The 14629-nt window shown below is 38.5% G+C and overlaps 1 protein-coding gene and 1 long non-coding RNA gene across 3 annotated transcripts in view; one reads left to right on the top strand and one right to left on the bottom strand.

Annotated features, from left to right (window-relative positions):
- Positions 1 to 14245, bottom strand: part of crim1 (cysteine rich transmembrane BMP regulator 1 (chordin-like)) — a 53794-nt gene extending 39549 nt beyond the window's left edge. The window contains exons 1-3 of one of the 2 annotated variants that reach the window (XM_038291432.1): positions 13615 to 14245; positions 7706 to 7867; positions 7273 to 7446 (exon numbers count right to left, since the gene is read on the bottom strand). In XM_038291432.1, the coding sequence (XP_038147360.1) occupies positions 7273 to 7446; positions 7706 to 7867; positions 13615 to 13912 (634 nt within the window). In that variant the 5' untranslated portion in view covers positions 13913 to 14245. The remainder of the gene's footprint in view (positions 1 to 7272; positions 7447 to 7705; positions 7868 to 13614) is intronic. The other variant, XM_038291433.1, reaches the window with a different exon arrangement.
- On the top strand, positions 7469 to 8676 carry LOC119787524. Its single transcript, XR_005281328.1, has 3 exons — positions 7469 to 7557; positions 7670 to 7954; positions 8133 to 8676. It is a non-coding gene; the product is annotated as an uncharacterized LOC119787524 (long non-coding RNA).
- Positions 14246 to 14629: the final 384 nt, after the last annotated feature.

The raw sequence follows: 14629 nt of genomic DNA, 5'->3' as shown, positions 1-14629 counted from the left end.
AATTGCCCTTAAGACTGACTGTGTGTGGTTGTTCATCTTTGCATGTCATTGTGTGGCCCTGCGATGGACTGGCGGACTATCCAGGGTGTACCCCATCTCGTTAATTGATTCCTGGGATAGGCTACCCCCCGTGACCTTTAGTTATCTTTTTCTTCTTCTTCTTCTTTCAAAAGAGTTATGTAATGTTACTGATCTAATTGACTTTTATTATTTAAGCTCAAGTGAAATACATTTTTTTTTTTTCCAATTCACAGTCTAAATTGACTAATTATAGAAGAGATATATCTTTTTTAGGTTGTCTAAGTGGGAAATCATGTTTTTTCAAACATAATTTTCCGAAAACATAAACAACTCATTGAAATACGTTTATTCTCTTGACTCAAGTTTTTTTCCTTCATTTTAAAACCTAAAAGTCTAAATGACACTGTTGCCCTTTAAAATAAATCTCATACAGTAGATTTTTATTGAATTTAAGTTACCTTTTTTCTGTAAAAATGGTCAAAAATGGCTCTTGGTAAAGGATCATAAGGGGTGCATACCCCTGAGCCAAGACATGGTTATTCAGAGATGACAGGATGATAGATTATATGTGCTAATTCTTCAACCTGTAGGCGAGCTTTACCTTTCAGTTGTACCACAATTTAAACATACAGAAAACAGGCAACAGTTCAGAATTAAGCATGTTCAGGTAGCATAACAACCCAGTCAATATCCAGATACAAATTCTACTGAGCAACTGAGGCAATAGATGAGTCAGGTGGTCTTGCAAACTTAGCCACTTTATACAACTAATGAGACAGAACACCTGTTACTCCACTCCTGTTCTACTGTAGATGCTATAAACATGGCAACAAATGTAATAGGTTGCTAGCCTACCAGCTGTGTCATCAGATGGCTTTAATTCCTTCCATTAAGGATCAGTTGGTTGAGTTGTAGGAGGTCCTGTATGTTGTAAACTCTGTTTCTGTTTCCATGTTTCTATAAGTCCTTGTATGAGTGTGAACTCTCATCAGATACAGCTGACAGCCACATGTTTTTAGATTAACTTCTTTTTTTACCGCTTTAAAATCGAGAATTAATTATCTGTTACACTCAGTCTTACAAAACATGGATTTCCTGTTGGATATTTTAAGTATTTAATACCAAACTTATTCAAATACTTTATGCAGTTTATGATGAACCTCTCTCACTTGTCACAAGTCAATTTCTCCATTGTAAGATCAACAAAGTTCTATTCTATTCTATTCTATCATTATTATATTCTATTCCTACATTGAAATAATGGTTGTTCTTAAATATCTTGTCAAACCCACCTTTTCTCTTTTGCTTTTAAGACCTAGCAGGATAGTGGGCTTTATTCTATTTTTTATCTTTTATTTTTTTATCTGTAAATCCTTCTATTTATTACCCAATTTTATAGATTTGATTGTGTGAATGTTTTTTTTAACCATGTTTAAGTTGTTTTGCTTTTCTTATCTGTACTGTTCTATGTTTTGTTTTATTCATTTTTTCTTTATAGCACTTTGTTCAATTGTGGTTGTTTTTTAATGTGCTAAACAAATAAGATTTGATTGGATACGTTTTAATCAGAGTGTTGCTAAAGAAGCACAAGAGTCTTAATCTTTGTCCGTCCTATAAACTATTCTTTTAATTAACAAAGATGCAAAATTCTTACGAAGTCCTTAGCAGGCCAACCTAAGAATATTCTTCCGGCCATCATTTCTAAGAAACAGAGCAGCTTTAAAAAGGGACATCAGTTCTATAATAATGTTCATAACATACTAAAAAAGAAAAAACTTTTATGCCTGAATACCATGTAAATGATTCTTATTTTTGTGGTTTTAGCTTAATTTCTATTTGCTTAAACTTTTATAGCACACATATGTCCTTTCTGTACATTTTGATGTGTCAGCATTAGCGCAATTAAAGTTCAAACTAGCTGTTTTCCTTAAGAAGAGGTTTCACACAGGGCTGTCCCCTTCTGCCTTTGTTGCTAGGTCTTGGAATAGAGCCTTTGTCTATGATTTGAGACACCTGTAGTTTTCATAGCAATACTAGGAATCACAACAAATTTAAAATATTGCTGTCACTAATCAAATTGAAGGCCTGTCCCTCCATTGTTTCTTCCTTTCATAGATTCAGCCTCCTTTTGAGGATATAGGGATATAAAGGCTTAAGTATCTTGGGGTTAACACAGCCAAATCATTTAAGTCTGTCTACTCTAAATGCTCCCTCTTTCTTTAGCTGAGATTAAAACAGATTTTTAACAATGTGGTTTTTTACATCCTTCCTTGATTAAATCAGTAAAAATTGTAAACATAAATGTCCTGCCAATTTTCTGGTTTCTGTTTCATTGTCTGCCAGTATTGCTACCAACTGTTTTGTTTTTTTTAAAGTTAAATCAATTATTAGTCATTTTCTGTTGGGTGGCAAGATGAGAGAGTTAGAGAAAACCTACGATGGCCTATCTGCTTTATCAGCTGGTCTGATCCCTTAGCTGGCCTTACCTGCAAGCCTGTGGTTAATCTAACTCTGAAGATATGATTCCAATTTAGGAAACTGTTTAAACTCATTGCTCTCACTGTTTTAAGTCCACTGTTGAAAAATACAGTGTTTAAACCTGTATTTAATGTTTGCACATTTTCCTTTTGGTATGATAAAAGGAAGAATTGTTTGAAAGATTTCTATAACAAAAAATTATCTTTTGCTCTTTTATTGACCTGAATTCAATCTTGCACCTTTTAATGTTTTTAGATATTTACAAGTAAGGAGTTCTGACTTCCCTCACCTTCTGCTGGGCAGCCATGGAGAAACTTTAAAGACTGAGTCTTTTAAAAAGGTCACCAACTTAAATAAAATCTGTTGTCCTGCTTAGCCATGTGATTATAACCCCAGGCACATGTAAACAAAAACATTTAAGCATAAAATAACATTGGTTCTTGGTGTGAACTGGTGGAAGTTTCCACTTAAGATCATTCACAAAATTTCTGTTTGTGTCAGCTTGATTATAATACAGTTCAAAGTTGTATTTTGATATCATGATAGATGTTTGTGATATATATAGAGTCTCTTCTTGTAATCTTGCACATCTCTTATCTAACCCTGACAAATCTTAGGCAATTAAATCACAACACCGTGTCCAAGGTACTTACCAAAACTACTGAATGATTGAAGATGGAAAAACAAACCCAATTCTCTAGTAAACGAAAAAAGGGCAAACTTTTAAATAATGTATATAATGGGGAAATGGGAAGGCCAAACTAATGGTATATACAAAAAAATGTTGAATACTGAATGTGCGTGACCATCTTCATAATACTTGTATACAAATCAAAACAGAAAATAGCAATGACTGAATAAAACAAAGAATCCGGAATGATGACTTCGAAATTAAAGTTCACAGAAGTTAATCTCCTATTCTGATTGAGCTCTGGGTATTTTCAAAGAATACTTAGATCTTTTGATGTGTAAATATATCGTTCGGAAGACTAGTCACAAAGAATTACATCTGAATACAAATTAAATGCATGCTTTTCATATTTATATTTGTAAAAATTTTTAAAAAAATATGTACAATTTTCCTTAAAGTTCTGTTGTGTACTTCTTTGTTCTGGCATATCACATAACTTCCTAATGAAATGCACTTAAGGTTGTAGCATGATATGAAAATGAAGGAACATTTGCAAGGCATATAATTTTATAACAAAGCCTGGGAAATGATGAGGCCACAGCTTCCTCAGACAGGAAATAGACAATCAGCTCTGAGATGTCTCGTGCCCTCGCCAGCCTGTGTGGGTCTGGCTTGGCCAGTAATAGCTCAGTCACAAAGGGGCTGCAGCCAAGCAGAACTAACAGTCATTTCAAAGGGCACAAGCAGGCAGGATGGAGGTGGTAGACGCAGGCTAGCAGTTTTGTGAGAGCAAGTTCAGTTGATGCCATGGACATTACGGCGGGCGCCACTTCTCTGACTGATAAATCAAATGTGAAGTACCATATGTCTATGAGGAACATTACTTCCTTATTTTTAGTAAAACAATTCTGAAACCTAATGTTCATGTCAATTCAGCACATAAAAAGAAGCATGCTTCAAGGCACAAGTAATTTGTTTAATCTTACCGATACTTATATATTAGCCTGATTTTACCCAAGCTTTGCATATCAGATTGGATTCTACACGGATGAATAACTTCTGTATCATCAGTATGTTAGGATTATAGGATTGTTTGCCTGCTCTAAGCTGAACCCCCATCCATGTCTTCAGTGTTTACAACCTCTAACAGATTCTCTTAAAGTATTAAACTTTATTTAGCACCATCCAGGTTCCTGTAGTTATCCCGTGTCTGCTATAGAAATGTATACCCAAAGTAAGATTCTGCCACTGCTATGTTTCACATATTGGGTTTTACAAAAAGTCACAACATCTTTAGTGGCCCCTTTGTTGTTTGCTACCAGCTCACTTCCTTTGGCTTTCTTTTTTGACACTCTTCCGAACAGGTTTCTGTTTTATAGCCCAGACCTGATGTAAACATATCCATAACCCTATTCTTGATCTATATATATATATATATATATATCTATATATATATATATATATATATATATATATATATTTCAAAGAGAAATATTTGTCAATGCTAGTTTCTAGATAAACAAGCTCTATAGCTTTTGTGGTGTTGCTACACTCTACTTTAATCTATTTAGTTTAGTTTATCATTGAGTGTACATTAATTTTACATATCACTGCTGAATACATTTTTGAGGGTCGAGAAGATTTGGGTTGACTTCCAACTTAAGCATAACAGTAGAAAAAAACTAATGCTAAGGTAACATCACACATGCTTTGGGCAGCAACAATGCGCCTGTTGCTTCATTTTTTAAGCTTGTACACGGTAAGGTGAGACGTGCTTCAGGATCATCTTTGACACCCCCGAAGCACATCCAGCAAAGTATGTAAAGATGCATCTGATGCTTCTTCTGCTCCTGCATTCAATGGTAGAGAGTGTCATTTCTATATTTGCTGTGATAAGCTAGTAAAAAGTAGTTTTAAATATATTTTTAAGCGAGAAAGTTCACTTCAGGAACATTGTCTGTGCAGTCAGTTCATAAAGATTACGATTATTTTGCGTTGTCACTCAGAATCCCCAACAGCAGCTTGGGGATTTCTGCTACTGTTCTTTGCGGCTGGAAGTAGATGTTAGTGTTTTTCAGGTATGTTGTATAAACTGTAGGCACCAGAATAATAAAAGATACATATTTTAACATATTTTGCTGACAGGTTTTAAGTCAATTTAGGCAATAGTAAACTGTTAATATTAAAGTTAAGATTTAAAAGAACATATTGAAACATAACAATTCTTTTTTTTTTAATCATGTATAGACTGTTACCGACACTCCAAAAATAAATAAATGTCACAAAGCCTTTCTCTAGTTTCTTTTATATAAACACCTAGTTTAAAAAGGTTTTATAAGGAGCTCCTGTGCCTTGAGAGCAAGTTTAGTTTAAACCTTAAGAGCATGTATATAGCAGAGCATAAAAACACTGATCTTAATGAGTATCATTTATACTAAAAAGAGGGTGTGATTTAGGGAGTTACCATGGAGCAAAAGGGGAGTGCAGATCCTAACCACAGAATCCCATTCAGGCAGACAAAGGAAAATCTCTGCAAAATCAAGACAAACAAGATAATTATCTTGCACATCCAACACATGCAGGCATGCATGCTCTCAAGCTTATATATGTAGGCTCATCACACATATAAAGATTACATGAAATTGCACCAGAAGCATATGTACCATTAAACCTAGCAGATTCACAAACCCTAATTTTCAGCTTAATGAGAGGCCATAAAGTGGGGTAGATGTGTGGTGCTATGAATACCCATAAGCTGGTAAAAAATGTTGTTTTGGTGTCCCATCAGACAGTTATCCATTCGGCTCGGGCTCTTAGATAAGGCAGAGGTTATTCTGCTGGATATGTGTGCACAAAATGATGTTTGATGAACACGCTTCCTGTGGGATTTACTGCATAAACGGCTCAAGACAAACAGAACCGAGAATGTCTGTAATAACCCCTCTATTAGCTGTAGACTAAATAAACTCAAATGTGTCTTCCTGGCTCAGTGCAAGGAAAGAGCTGCTTTTCATTTGAGATTCTTCAAATAGGCACCTGACTATTTTTATTCAGATATGACAGAATTTTCAAGCAGTGAATAATTCTATTTATTTATCATTCATTTAAGTTCAGATGCAGTTCTGTTCTGTTAAAGCCACTCAGCAGGAAGCTAACACTTAGCTGCTCAGTTTAAGCAAACAACTAACAGTCTGAAGGAGTCATCTACAGACACTTTGCCAAAACCTTTTCCCTGTGTAAGTCAAAGAAAGATGATATTATAAGCAAAGATAAACACACATTCCTGGATTCATTCAGATGATTTTCCTTTTTAACCATGGTACAGAAGAGGCTGGCTTACATGCTCCAACTTTGTGAGTTTACGCTGCAACCTGTAGATCTCCAACACTAAATTTGTCAAAAAACGTTAATGCTATTTTCTGATTTATTTATTTTTATGCAAAACATTTTTTGCCTTTTTCAAACTGTAACCAGTTAAAAGCCTGAACAAATTCTATTATTTCCTTTGACAGACCAAAACAAAGTGGTGCATAAAATCCACTGCAACAAGCACATAAAACCAAATACATAGGAGGTAGAGTCCACCTGTATGTGGTTTAATCTCAGTATAAATACAGCTGTTCTGCAAAGCTCTCAGAGGTTTGTTGGAAAACATCAGTGGGCAGGCGTTATCACATTAGCCAAAGAACACAGCAGATGGTTAAGCACTGAGGTTGCAGAGAAACTCAAAGCAGGGTGAGGTTATGAAACAATATTTAAAGATTTAAACAACTCATGAAGCATTGATCATTGTCTAGAAATATGAAAAGACAGCTGAACTATAAGCCAACCATGAACAGGCCATCCACATACAAAAAGAGCAATAGCCAGGATAGCAGCCAAGAGGCCTGTGGTTAAACACAACAGATAATTAGTGTCAAGACCTACAATGTAATAATGACAGATGGCATTTAAAGTGACTGACCTTGAGCTATTTTGCAAAACAGAATCTATAAAGATTTCAGTTTGCTTTTCTAAGTAAAAGTATTCCAAACAATTTGAATGTAACTCTAAAATTGTGCATTCATTTTGAAAAATAATTTTAAAAAAAGCTGAGGTGAAGGGATTTTGCATTAATCAGCACCAGATCATTGGAGATTTACCTGCTGCTTCCTCGCACTGGCTGCGGTTGATGTATGCAAAGTGGTGGTGGCAGCTCTGAGACTTGCACATGCAGCCGTTGGCTGTCAGGTTGCACCCTGAGAACATGCACGTCGGATTGGACGGTCCCACATATTTCTCTTTGCGTCTCTCCCTATGCTCGTGGCTTCGACCCTCTGTAACACATAAAACCAAAGTCATCAGTGAGTCACACATGTCAGCAGAGCTTAGAAGTGAATGGGGAATAACCACAGAAAGCCGGAACTTGTGTGTCATCACTATGAAATGTAAGTAGCTTTAGTCATCTTAAAGCAACATCTGCTATGGATTTACTTCTATCTGTGGAGATCATTCTACACTCTAATTCACATACTACTGTCTGATCCATTCCCTTTGTAGGGTTCAGAAAGAGAGATTGGTAAGATTAGGGCACACCTGACTTGCTGGCCTTCATGCAGGTCTCTTGGTCTGGATAGGTAAAGGTTTCCAAGCAAGAGTTACGAGCACTGCACACGCATTCATCTCCTGCTTTGTCGCAGCCAGTGATTTGAGGGCAGCGCTCATCTTCAAGGCCTGCATCTGGCTGGACAGGGAGAACTGTCATAGAAAACAAGGAGAAAAGAAAATATTAGACTAACTGTCAGACAAGATTTTGTAAGAGGAACAAAGAATGACTGGACAGAGGTATAATGGTTAAGCTATAAATATTGCACGCATCTACACCCCCTTTGTTTTAAGACAGTACTTTGGCACAGCCCTAACTAAAGTGACCACTGTATTTCTGGGTTTCAGTCCCTCCTCCTTTCTCTTTGTGCCACACTACTACAGCTACTGAGCCCGTTTGTTTGCTTTTGTTCCACAGTATGGGGCCCTCCCAGGGTGTGCATCTCTGGCGGCTGCAGCAACGCCTCCTCTGAATGGAAGCCACTCACAACAACAACTGCCTGCAGCCGTGTCTCTCATTGAGCCTCACCCCAAGATGGCACCATGCAGCTTATAGGCCCATTTGGAAAGAAAACAATGAAGGAATGTCACGTTAGAGATGTGTGAGCTGAATATCCAACAGGATCTTGGGATTAAAGGGCCCCACCGTACACATACCTCTTAGTGTTCCCTTACCTTTCATGCATGAATAATGATGCAGAGATATACCTCATGCAGAGATATATCCTTCATTGCATCACATACTAACAATGGCTGTTGGGTAAACATGGTGAGACAAACGGTGAGTTATCTATAAATCAACAGATTTCTGAAGGAAAGTATTATAATTTTGCCATTGGGATAGTCATCTGAGCTGTGGATCTTCTGAAGCTCTCTTGGAGTTTTCTTTGCTGCTTCTCTGATTATGTAACACTTCGGTGTAACCGAACTCTTCTTTGCACCATCGCAATGGATTTTACTGTATCTAGTGGTGTCATGTTAAAGCATGGGTGGAGGGGGGTGGGGATTAAGTATTTCTGCCCAGTGTTTAAGATTTTGATATGATGCAATATTTAGAGAACTGTGTATTCAACTGTGTTGATCTATCCTAATAAAGTACATCAAAAAATGAAAAAGTTCAAGCTGTATGAATACGTTCTCAAGGCAATGTATGTTGATTTTATTATTCCGCACTACCAGATATGCTTCCCTAAGAGTATAACTCTCCCTTGCTTTAATAAAAAGAGCTTAAGTGAATCAATGTCACAACAGCAGAAACAAATGTGAATGACTCCTATGCCAGGAGTGCCAGCCATAGTGAAATCTGGCCATTTGACAGAGGTGAAGGTAACATTACCTTTAACCTGATCCAGCCGGCTCTGTTAATGGCTCTCCCAGATGGCCAGTGAACTTGCAGGGCACATGCAGCTTTTCCAATAACTGCAGCCGAAATAATTTCCCCTTCACCCTAACATGATCCAAACATTTTTTTTTTCTATTCTGAGGTTTTCCTGCAACCTTAGTGCTTGTCTGTGCGGGGTGCTAAATCTGGCATGTATGATATGAGGTAGGAGTCAAAACAATCAATGAAAGGCTGGATACTAAAACATTGTTTTCACTAATTTTAGCTCGACCCTCCACTGAGGCCCTTTTGTTTTTAGTTGCCTCAACCCACGACTGTTCAGCTCAACCCAGGTCTGTTATAGCCCCTTCTGGCTATCTCTTTTCCGGTCTGGAACAACTCTTGCCAAAGACTATAAGGCTTCATTGCAGGGGTATTCCTCTCTTAGCTACTGAGACTGCTTGTCTTGGCACCCAGAATCAGGATGGGAAAGCTGACCTCTCCAAGCCCTAAGGCTGATACCAAGCTTAAAAGGAAGTCTTTGAAATGTTAGATAATACCAGAGAAGGCGGAAGTAAAAAGCATGTGATGGAGTGAAGTGGACATAGCGTCCCTGTATGTCAGGGATCAGTTGACATGCGGTGACAAGTGTCTCTTGAGCAAGGACATATGATTTAGTAAGAGTGTCATTTAAATTAAAAACCAGGGATAGCTTAGGTTCTTGGGATTTAAGCATGATTACAGATTGTCTGTTTTCGTTTTTTGGTAATTGAATCAATATCTATAGCTGACAAAGGCAGGCATACTCTTCCCAGTTAAAAACTGTGGGTTTTCCAGTAGCTGACCCCTGCCCCGTCAAAAATATTATACTATACTATTAATATTGTGAAAAGATAGAATTGTTGCCAGCTACTTTTCCACTTGATCAAATGACAGTTACCGGTATAAAAAGTACACATGGACAAGTGGAAGGAAACACAATAGCCCCATCTGACACTACTAGACAACACATCAGGAGAACAGCTCTGGTAGACGCCACAATGGCTAGGTTCTTAATGCAGGCCTTCATGGGAAATCCAATTCTTTTGCATGATAGTTCACATTTTAAAATATACGCAGCTTGTTTGTGATCTCCTGTGTGAACTGCATTCACACACCGTAATGTGTCCGGCATGCGCAGTAGAGGATGCAATGACGTCACAAGCTGGCCTGCTCTTTCCTTACGGAAGTAGACATGGATGGTAGTGCTGAAGCGCATCTTAAAATCTTACATTTCTTTTCCAACCTCAGCCAGTGCATCAACAACACAATCTTTTCAAGAAGGTTGGAAATAAATAAAGCTCTCTGCATTTTCAATGGTGGACGATAATGCAGATAATAATGGTTGTTGTTTTTCTTCCTGCTTCTGCGTAGCTAAATGCGGAATAGGGACCTTTGTTGAATATTAATGGTTTACAGGCTGGATAAATGCAACCTGTGTTTGAACAGCCAGGTTGCATTTATCTGACCTGTATGCCACTAATACTCATTAATACAGAAAAGATCAGATGCATTTTAGATTCATGACCACGTAGCCAAGTGGCTTAGGTTGCATTGGAAAAAAATCAGATCTCATAAAAAGATCAGATTCAGGTAGTATACGAGCAAAAAAAGCGGACACTTCAGGCTGCAGTGTGAAGGTAGTCGGCTGGTTATACTCCTGCAGCAGTGTGTCACAGTGAGCTTGTCACAGGTATAACGCAGACATTTTTGATTTATGCTTAATATTGAGGCATGGTCTGTGCTATGTTTATTTCACGCCACAACGCAAAAGGGGAAAATCACAAACTAGCTGTTGGTCTAGATATGGCCGAAGTGGGGGCAAGTTTGTCCAACAACAGGCGAAAAAGAGCAGGGATCCAGGTGGAAAAAGGGTCCCAGCGTTCTTGCTCAACTCGCTCTTCTAGCTGGTCCAACTTCACGAGTCGTTTTTCCACAATCGTACTCATACAAACAAAACAGGAGATGCATAAGTGTAGAGCGGATGTTGATCTGACCAATCAGATGTCTCCTGTTTGCAGCACTGTCTGAGGTCACCTACAATTTGGGAGAGGTGCAGCAGAGTGACAGTGGAAGGGGGCGGGGACGTCTCTGCGTTTACCGCAACACCTATGCAGAAGACCTAGTTTTGAAGTATAAATAAGCCTTAAGTGTGATGATATGCAAGGAGGATCCATTCATCTGCAAGAAACGACAAAGTTTCAAGGCATTCTTTATTCCTAGGAGTCATGGCATCACATCTATTTGTGACTGGCTTCAAATCAGCCAGCAGGTTGTCTAGCCGGTAAAAAGGACTGCTCTGTGCTCCTTCTTGCCTCAATGACTGCAGACATTTCAGCATGATGATCTGCCAGTTTGCAACCTTATTTCAAATGTGTTTAGTATAAAAGTAGAAACAGAATCTGAAATCCTTTCAAGGTTGAATAAATCACGTTTTGAGTGCTAATTATATTTATATACCATTCACCCAGTATTTTAAATCTTTTGATGATAAGGATATGTTCCGTATAATAATGATGTTAAACCAAATTAACAGTGCCAGCTGTTCTGCTTGTTTTAGAGACACAATCCTCGATGCGCCTGTATAGTAGAACAACTCATGTAACTCATGTCATCAATTATGCAAATGTTTTTATACATGCAAACATATAAACATATTTAGTAGACAATGTCCTTAATGTTATTTGCAACAAGACATAAATTCCAAGCCTGGAGTCTGTAGGGAATAAACATTTACTATGTATCTGCAGTAATTTCCAAATATACAGAAAAATATAAGCTCTATTACTATTTTTTTACTCTTTTTCTTAAATAAAAACCCAAATAATTTCTAATAGACATTTTCTACTGTTGCTTTTCTTCATAGTATAACTCTAATCACCAGGCTTAGCTGTCTAACTATAGCTATTGAAAATCACTACAATTTCCCTAAAATCTAAATGGGCAGGAGAGCAGAACGAAAAGAAAAACCAAACAAAACAGATCCATTGTTTAACTCAAACAATATGTAACATGTCATCTTTAAGCTTCCACACTAACTAGATTTTGACCACCCAGTAAACTTACTTGGAACACTAAAGCAGGGGTTTACAAAAGCGGAAACATTTATCCCCACTCTTGATTGTGCGGTTAATCACCATAAGGCCCTTCCAAGCTTGAGGGAGTGAAATCTGGGATCAGCCTTCAGCAGTCTGCCTACTACTGTGGCCCCTGAAAACACACTGGGAGGTGTTGATTTACCCCCACCCAGACCCCTTTGGGATATGAAGGCTGCATGCATACAGCGATCTTATTTAAGAGGTCAGAAGCAACAACAGAGGTACAGTATGACTAAGTCAGAGGAGCCATTAGGTCTCCAGATTGTCCCAAAGCTGTTAAGAAGCAGAAGGAGATGTCCTCCAGATGCCTAAAACGAGCCATAATCAGGACCTGCGTCTCCTGGGAACACCAGGGGGGATGAAGGACTGTGAAAACGCCGGACATGGATCCCCCTACAGATGATGAAGGGGCGGGATATCCTAACACCTACTGAGAGCTGCTTATGCTCTCAAACAATCCTGCCAGTCCCCTTCAATCATCCACAAACAGGCCGGACAGATTGCAGGTGGTGCAGCTGGAGGTGGTCCGTCCATGAGCTGTTTGTTCCTCAATGAAAGACCAAAACCTCTGACTTCATTCATAGGAATACAAGCTTCTTTGAGGTAGAGAAAGTAACTCAAATGGTGCATAAAATGAGCACCTCATAACAGTTTGGCTTTGCTTGGTGAGTAGACAGAACAGAGGAGCATTGTGGATTTCAACAAGTGCAAAGAAAAAAAAAATCTAAACTACAAACATCATACTGGAGCTACAGTTTAGTGAGAATTTAATGAGAAGCCAGAGAAGTTGCCAAAGTGACCAAGGATTTTCTCTGGCACTAAAAACTGAGTAACACAGAGTTATTCCTCCCCACCTCTTGTTGACTGAAAGAAAACAACTGTTACAGTCTTCCCTCCATGTAAGAAAGATTAATTTTGCTGTTTGGAAACAAAAACAGTTCAAATATAAAAACTGAAGAAGCACCACCCAGCTCTCTTATTTTAGTACAGCTGTTTTATATATTTAGTAAGTAATCTATGCTGCCAACAGAAGGCTGGCTACCTTAACAAATCAGACCAGATAATATCAGCCTATTCAACTTGTTTTATTTTAGAAGAGGTAGAACTGGAAAAATAATTTCAGCATCCTAGTAAATTCTAAAATTCTATCTAATTTTTAGCTTTAGAAAAAAAAAGTAAAGATGAAGTTATTTAGGAAAGTTAGGTGGTATTATAAGTGTCTGTTAATCAGAGAAAGTATATGGGTTTGAACATGACTCCTCTCTCTTCTGCAGTCAAAAGCAGACATGGTCACTGCTTCCTGGGCTAAACTGACACATGAACGGTGATGCTTTCAAACCGCTTACAATAACCGAGTAATTGCCAAACTGTGGAAATTATGCTTAGCAATGACATGTTCTACTCCAGTCTCTAGGTTTGCACTTAAAAGTAGTTTAACTCACATTTACAAACTCCAATTTCAGGTATGATGGCGGCTCCAGTGCTGTTGACAGTAGCGCACGTCAGCCCCAAGGCGCAGTATCCGTGCGCCCAGTCCTTCCCGCCGCAGGGCTCCCACTCCAGCCGCGCGCAGTGGTCGCAGCACCCGCATGGATCCCTGGCCACGCTGCGGCCACCCTCACAGCCGCGCGCGACTTTGAGTGGACAAGTCCGGAGGTTACAGGGCGTGCACTCGTGAGCCAGGAGCGCACGCACCAGGACGAGGAGATTCACCAATATAACGGTGCGTTTTTCAAACATGTTTCCTCCGGAATAATCCGCTACCAATAAAACTCCCAACGATTTACACCAAAGTTGTTAGGGCTCCTAAAAAGTTTTCTTACACTTCAACAATCTCCGAAAGAGAATAGAAAGGTATGGATTTTCTTGGTGGCACAAACATCCAGATGACCATAAATATCTAACTCAGCGTCCGCAGGTAGAAGCGCGTCCCAACAGGCGCCTCACCTGATTGTGCGCAAAAATCCAACACAGCGGTTGCTTAGTGAATGTAGGCAGGCACGCTTGAGTTCCCTGCTACTGTCAGCCACACACTAAAAAATCCAGTCTGGGTCTTAAATTGACATACAGGCATGTGGAAATTAGCGGTGCACCCCTCCCCCCTGACTGACACAGGCACCGACCAGTCACAAGGAAAGAAAGGAGGGAGGATTTTAACCGATGCTCCCTGCCAAACAACTTTCTTCTGTGTTGCGCAATAATGTAACCTTTAATGTTTTAAGTGAAAGTCAACTGGAGTAGCTTTTGTCTTCTTTTTTCATCTTCTTCCCATTTAAGTAGATGCAACAAAACATTTTACAATACAACTTAAACCTCCTGAAAGTGTTTCATAGGGTTAAAAAGTACCTGTTTATTGTTTTGGTTTTATTTTCTGGAAAATGTACTATTATGGACATGGAAAATAAATAAATAAATAAATATGTTCAACTCATTGAAGCCCTTTTCTTTTTCAAATTG

The sequence above is a fragment of the Cyprinodon tularosa genome, unplaced genomic scaffold, assembly GCF_016077235.1.
Source record: "Cyprinodon tularosa strain WSP-4 unplaced genomic scaffold, ASM1607723v1 ctg3, whole genome shotgun sequence".
In the NCBI taxonomy this organism is placed as follows: domain Eukaryota; kingdom Metazoa; phylum Chordata; class Actinopteri; order Cyprinodontiformes; family Cyprinodontidae; genus Cyprinodon; species Cyprinodon tularosa.
Note: the sequence above shows the minus strand (reverse complement) of the source record. Positions and strands in the feature narration are given on the sequence as shown.